The sequence below is a fragment of the Tupaia chinensis genome, unplaced genomic scaffold (genome assembly GCF_000334495.1).
Source record: "Tupaia chinensis unplaced genomic scaffold, TupChi_1.0 Scaffold000277_1, whole genome shotgun sequence".
Taxonomy (NCBI): domain Eukaryota; kingdom Metazoa; phylum Chordata; class Mammalia; order Scandentia; family Tupaiidae; genus Tupaia; species Tupaia belangeri.
In genome coordinates this window covers 1,419,467-1,426,709 of record NW_006159760.1, presented here as the reverse complement: position 1 = coordinate 1,426,709, position 7,243 = coordinate 1,419,467, and the positions used below count along the sequence as shown (strand labels likewise).

Genomic DNA, 7,243 nt, shown 5'->3' with positions numbered 1-7,243 from the left:
GCCATTGGACTGACCTGTTTTGGATATGAGAAGGTACTGCTAGGAAAGTAAAATTCACAATTATTGATAGTGAGAGGCAACAGTGTGGCTTCCTTTTGAAGAAGAGGTATTTTGATTATTCATTTCTTGAATGCATTTTCAACTAACCTTAATAATTTAGTAATAAAGTTATTAGTAATTTAATTATCAAAAGTATCATTAATGTCAACCTCTACCTCTCAATATTTAGTCCTACTCACTTCATTTTTGTAAGGTGTACAGTCAGGTCAGCATTTCTTCCATGGCATCCCTGACCTTCTGCTTTCTTCTTTCCCACAACAGATTGCAGATTGAGCTCAACCAAGACGTTTAGAGACTGACCAACGCTGGCCAGACCCACAGCAGGAGAAAGGAGTTCTGGTGACCCACTGGGTTTGTGTTGACACCGCCGTCACTGATTACTGGGCATCCCCTGTTGCCTGTGTAGAAAATTCTTCCTATTGAATTGTTTTTGCACATGGAAGACAACAGGAAAGAGGTCAACACAGGCTGGTAAAATCAGAGACAGCAGGAAGATTGTTTTACTGCAGGCCCTCAGAACGTTTCCTTTTCCAGGCTTCTGGACTTTGACAGAATCCTGCCTAATCATTTTGATCTTGCTGGGTTTTTTGTTTTTGTTTTTGTTTTTTTCTTTCTTTTTACTTTCCCCAGCACATTGTATTTTATTTCTGTACTTCAGAGATGGGCCTACAGACCACAAAGTGGCCCAACCATGGGGCTTTTGTTCTGAAATCTTGGCTTATCATTTCCCTGGGGCTCTACACACAGGTGTCCAAACTCCTGGCTTGCCCTAGTGTGTGTCGCTGCGACAGGAACTTTGTCTACTGTAATGAGCGAAGCTTGACCTCAGTGCCTCTTGGGATCCCGGAGGGCGTAACCGTACTCTACCTCCACAATAACCAAATTAATAATGCTGGCTTTCCTGCAGAGCTGCACAGCGTGCAGTCAGTGCACACCGTCTACCTGTATGGCAACCAACTGGATGAATTCCCCATGAACCTTCCCAAGAATGTCAGAGTTCTCCACCTGCAGGAAAACAATATTCAGACCATCTCACGGGCTGCCCTTGCTCAGCTCTTGAAGCTCGAAGAGCTACACCTGGATGACAACTCCATCTCCACCGTGGGGGTGGAAGACGGGGCCTTCCGGGAGGCCATTAGCCTCAAATTGTTATTTTTGTCCAAGAATCACCTGAGCAGTGTGCCTGTTGGACTTCCTGTGGACCTGCAAGAACTGAGAGTGGATGAAAACCGAATCGCAGTCATATCAGACATGGCCTTTCAGAACCTCACGAGCTTGGAGCGACTGATTGTGGACGGGAATCTCCTGACCAACAAGGGCATCGCTGAGGGCACCTTCAGCCACCTGACCAGGCTCAAGGAATTTTCCATCGTACGGAATTCACTCTCTCACCCCCCTCCTGATCTCCCAGGTACACATCTGATCAGGCTCTATTTGCAGGACAACCAGATCAACCACATCCCTTTGACGGCCTTTTCGAATCTCCGTAAGCTGGAACGGCTGGATATATCCAACAACCAACTGCGAATGTTGACTCAAGGGGTCTTTGATAATCTCTCCAACCTGAAGCAGCTCACTGCTCGGAATAACCCTTGGTTTTGTGACTGCAGTATTAAATGGGTCACCGAATGGCTCAAGTATATCCCTTCATCTCTCAATGTGCGGGGTTTCATGTGCCAAGGTCCTGAACAAGTCCGGGGGATGGCTGTCCGGGAGTTGAATATGAATCTCTTGTCATGTCCCACCACAACCCCTGGTCTGCCTGTCTTCACCCCGGCCCCCAGTACAGCTTCTCCAACGACTCAGCCTCCCACTCTTTCAGTTTCAATTCCCAGCAGAAGCTACACCCCTCCCACTCCTATCACATCGAGACTTCCCACAATTCCCAACTGGGATGGCAGAGAAAGAGTGACCCCACCTATTTCAGAACGGATCCAACTCTCTATCCACTTTGTGAATGATACTTCCATTCAAGTCAGCTGGCTCTCTCTCTTCACTGTGATGGCATACAAACTCACCTGGGTGAAGATGGGCCACAGTTTAGTGGGGGGCATCGTGCAAGAACGCATAGTCAGTGGCGAGAAGCAGCATCTGAGCCTGGTTAATTTGGAGCCCAGATCCACCTACCGGATTTGTTTAGTGCCGCTGGATGCTTTCAATTACCGGGCTGTCGAAGACACCATTTGTTCAGAGGCCACCACCCATGCCTCCTATTTGAACAATGGCAGCAACACGGCGTCCAGCCACGAGCAGACGACTTCTCACAGCATGGGCTCCCCTTTTCTGCTGGCAGGTTTGATTGGGGGCGCAGTGATCTTTGTGCTTGTCGTCTTGCTCAGCGTCTTTTGCTGGCACATGCACAAAAAGGGGCGCTACACCTCCCAGAAGTGGAAATACAACCGGGGCCGGCGGAAAGATGACTACTGCGAGGCAGGCACCAAGAAGGACAACTCCATCCTGGAGATGACGGAAACCAGTTTTCAGATCGTCTCCTTAAATAACGATCAGCTCCTTAAAGGAGATTTCAGACTGCAGCCCATCTACACCCCAAATGGGGGCATTAATTACACAGACTGCCATATCCCCAACAACATGCGATACTGCAACAGCAGCGTGCCAGACCTAGAGCACTGCCATACGTGACAGCCCGAGGCTCAGCAACATACAGGCGGACAGCAGAACTCTTGAGAACACACACGTGTGTGCACGTAAAGACACGCGAATTACATTTGATAAATGTTACACAGATGCATTTGTGCATTTGAATACTCTGTAATTTATACGGTGTACTATATAATGGGATTTAAAAAAGTGCTATCTTTTCTATTTCAAGTTAATTACCAACAGTTTTGTAACTTTGCTTTTTAAATCTTAAAAAAAAAAAAATAGTTGCTGAAGTACTGTACAGGGTCGTACAACGAGAACCCATCGCCGAGGCAAAAGAATGAGTGATTCTTCCTTACAATGCTCATTAACCACTTTGCTGTGGAAGCTGTCAGAATAAATTTCTTTCCTAGAGCGGGTGGTTAGATGAATGCACAGGCTAGAATGGACTCATAAGGGTAAGATAAATAATATGGGTAAAATAAAAAAAATAGCCCAGATGTTTCTGTGCTATTTCTTACCTCCTGGTCTGGAAGAAAAGTAGAAAAATTCCACAAGATAAGAATGGAGGTAGTTACCCAGATTTTATTCAGTACAGGAAATGCAGAAAGTATCACGAAGAAGCCAGTTCACATAAAATAAGTTAACCCAGCCTAAAAGAATCAAGGAAATCGAGTTGAGATTTGAAAAGCCCTTGAAAGCCAGGGGTTGGCTCTCTGACTGGGAAGTTTAAAATCACCCTTTATGCTTTCCCGGCCCTGTGTGGTAACACAGTTAGACTTGAGTCTGAATTCAGTCATCTTCAAGGACTGCTATGATGTTCTAGCAAGAAAAATCCCTTTAAAAAATGTTACTATTCAAATCATATGTCCGGTTGGATCATATTCAACAGAGATATATTCTAGAATACTTTTTTTAGAAGAGGCTAATAAAATAGCGTGAAGAGTTATATTGAATGGAATTATTTTTGATAATGAGAATTATTTGGGTAGATTCACTGAGGCTATGTCAACATGATATTTAGACCAACAAGGGATCAATGTTTGGAGTTTACTAAAGCAGTTTGTTTAACAATTACTGATACTATTTAGACAAAAACAACTGATCCGTGATTCTGTTAGACTATCTCCACCACGTGTGTTAGTATCATGTTGAAATAGCTTGAAGTTAATACCTTTACCCCCTCTCAAATTCTTGTCTTCCAATCATCTCACATATATTTTTGTAATTAGTTGTTTATGCCATCTTTGTTTTTGCCCCCTCTGCTCAGTATTTCAAAGAAAATTGTGGATACCAGCCTTGGTTGCATAAAGTATCTGTATGTACTTACACATTTTAAAATGTGTACCAATTTTCACTGCTAATAGTAAAGACACATCAAAACTGGCCAAAGGAATGCATTTTTTTAAAGCCGTACCAGGTTTTCATGTTGAATTGACTTGGATTCTGTTCCACTGTTGACGTTTTATTTGCTCCTTTTCAATCGTGGATATTCCTCTACTTTGGAATTGTTGAAGCATAATCTGTTTTAGAAGGGCAAGCTAACAAATGAAAGATGAACAAGTCAGCAGTGGCTCACTCATTCCCCTAGTCTTGACAGAGCAGGGCATACAGAAGAGGATATGGAAAGGAGAGTGATGTCTGTGTGCAATTCTAGTGATTCTTGAAGGAAATGTTCATCTTCAGAAAACACATCCAATTTACTATAATCTCACCATCCCTTAGATGTAGAAGGGCTATAACTCACATACATTATCTAACATGGACACCCTTGGAAAATTCTTTTTTAAATTAAATTTAGGCATTCCACTCTGTGCTACATATGTCCTTGACGACTTGCCATTATTTTAGGGACCCATGAAGTAAATGTCATGATCATGTTACATTTCTCTCTTTTTAAGCAAAATAAAACTGTGATGTGTCTTCTTTGTAAGCGTTTAGCTATAAAATGCTATGCAAGCTTTTCTTTATAGTCAGAGCCTTATTTTCTTTAATAATATACCCCAACTTATATATTTTAATCTCCCGCATTCCTCAGAATAAGCAGAAAACATAACTGAACCTATAAGATTGTAATCACAGAGCTGAAACTGTGCAGTCTGTATAGCTGAATGTAGCTGCAAATTAACTTAAATTAATTCTAAAGTGACTCTGGTTTCCATTTTAGTCTATTAGCTAGAGGGTTTTAGCTGTTGTTTTGTTAAAGCTTGGTCTACCTTTTGAGGGGATAAGACAGTCTGAAGGTGGTCAGTGTAGCAGAAAGTCATTTAATATCAGGATAAGGACATGGGTTTGTGTGTACATAGGTGGGTAGTTCCCTTTCACTGTCCTCTTCCCCTTGGCTGTGTAGATAAAACTGTGTGTTCAAATGATGGTACTTTAACTTTCTGTTTCTGTTGTCCAAAAAATAATCATTCTCATTGTTTTGTATTTTATGTTTAACCCCCGGTGGGATTTTTGGCTGCTGAAACCTCTTTGCTTTGGGCCAGGAAGGATAAGGATGGAGAGGCTCCTACAGTGTTTCCTGTGACTCACAGAATTATTTGGGGGCATAAATGGTACAACAGAGATACGGACATGTCAAGTGGTTAGGGTGGTCTCAAAGGGTTTCCCTGCTCAGAGAAAGAGTCTAGTTACGGGCTTTATTTTGACTTTGTGAGCAGCATGATAAAACCTCTGAAGTTAAAATCAATCTCCCATATGTAATAGCATACCTGGGGCTGTTAGCACGTCTATCAGGATACCAGAATATACGATGGCTAATGTGTCTTAGGAAAACTGCTGAATGACCATCCTGGTGGCTGATGCTTCACTGGCATGCTTAGTCATAGAGATGTGTTTTGTTGAAACATCTGCTCTGTATTTGGACCTCTCTTATTGTCCTTGTTGAGATGATTAGTTAAGAGTCAAGGTTGAACGTGCGGCCCAAGACCGTTAGAACAAAAACCATGCTCACTGGTTTATAAAGAACTTGATGACCAAGTGAGGTGGTATCAGATGGTATCCGACCTTTTTTCAGAGCTTTGTATCTGTCACTGTACAAAGGACATTTCCAAAAGGCATAACCATGATCACACAGATACTATTGACAGCTGTTCCTATGCAGAATAATCATCAATACCTACTTGTTTTGAGGAGATGTGTTTGATCTTAGAGAGACTCTAGGTTCCCTCAAACACTTCCCATTGCATTGGGACAGTGCCAGCCATCACATGGGACCATCATGGGCAGAGACAAGGAGTGTGTCCTATGGACTCTTTTCCTTGTGTAGCAAGTAGAAAACATTCTCTCCCATGAGAAATAACACCACTTCTAATTATCTGGATGTGTGTTGAAAATGTATTAGGCATTTTCCCTGAGGTTAAAAACAAAAAGTGTAATGTGACCAGTCTGGTAAAAAGTATTAATGAAGTACTTAAAATTACGGCTCCATTTCCTACTATTGCGGATCATAATGGTCTTAGTCATTTCACGCGAGTCAGGATTTCCTTCCTCACTGGGGACGACAAGCTCTTCATGTTGTGAGCCAAGCCTCCATTCAAAACACAAGGCAGTAGTGTAGTCTCCAGGGAGCAGGTGCTGCCCTTGATCGGCAGACCTCAGCTGCAGGGTCCATTGCAGCTCCTGAACAGTGAAGTGGTTAATGTCCATTGATGTCTTTGTTTATAGCATTTTTCCTCCTATAATTAGAAGACATTAGGTTTTTCTTTAGAACATGAGAAAAATGGTTTTGCTCATGACCTGCCTTTCCAGCAGCATGGGAAAGCAAAGCAACAGAGTGCCCCGAAAGGAAAATAGGTATATACACAAAACAAAACCCCTGGAATATTTCTTGGTCTTGTCAAACCAGGGATGATGCTTTTTAGAAAGTCAAAATATGGATGGTAGGAAACTAGCTTACATCTTTCTCTGATGTTTTCAGTAGGGTTGAAAGACAATTACTAGCAACAGGGGATGCTCATCATGGATGGTGGGGAGGAAGGTTTGTACACATATGCAACTGTTGTTATAACAGCTCTGATTCTTTTGCTCTGGTTTTTGCTTTTCCTTTTGTAGCTGCACACCCCACAGAAGAGCACAAAGCAAGGCGATTGCCATAGGCATCTTAAATTACTCTAAACCGTGCACATGTGCATACACACTCACACACGGGGGCATTTGTAAATGTGTCCATGGGATGTAAGATTTATAACCATTCTGAGGCAGGGTGAAGGCATTGCCACCACGTGTTCCTCAGGACTAGTATATATTTGCAGAAAGTTAATCCTAATGATTTGTTATTGTTTGAATCATATGTTGCTTTGCTTCTGGTTTGTGTTTAGTGTATTCTCTCTGACAAGGGACTGCAAGGGGCTGGAAGATTCGGCATCACACATCCTCTGAGACCTACCATGTTGCACACTTTGTTAACTACCAACTTCACTCTACACTATACAGTACCTTGTTGATATATTCAGTAAAGGCTTATTTTAAAAGAAAACCACATTGTGTTTATCTGAGTAAGTTCATTGGGATATAGCAATCCTTTTGTGTGAATTCAAAAGGCACATGCCACATGATGGTACAGGGTAGCAGGAAT

General features: G+C 42.4%; 1 protein-coding gene across 3 annotated transcripts in view; it reads left to right on the top strand.

Moving 5' to 3' along the window:
- FLRT2 (fibronectin leucine rich transmembrane protein 2) overlaps positions 1 to 7,144 on the top strand; it is a 109,550-nt gene extending 102,406 nt beyond the window's left edge. For all 3 annotated transcript variants that reach the window (XM_014588430.2, XM_027772484.1, XM_006150106.3), the window contains exon 2: positions 322 to 7,144. In XM_014588430.2, the coding sequence (XP_014443916.1) occupies positions 721 to 2,703 (1,983 nt within the window). In that variant the 5' untranslated portion in view covers positions 322 to 720 and the 3' untranslated portion in view covers positions 2,704 to 7,144. The remainder of the gene's footprint in view (positions 1 to 321) is intronic.
- The last annotated feature ends 99 nt before the right edge of the window (positions 7,145 to 7,243 follow it).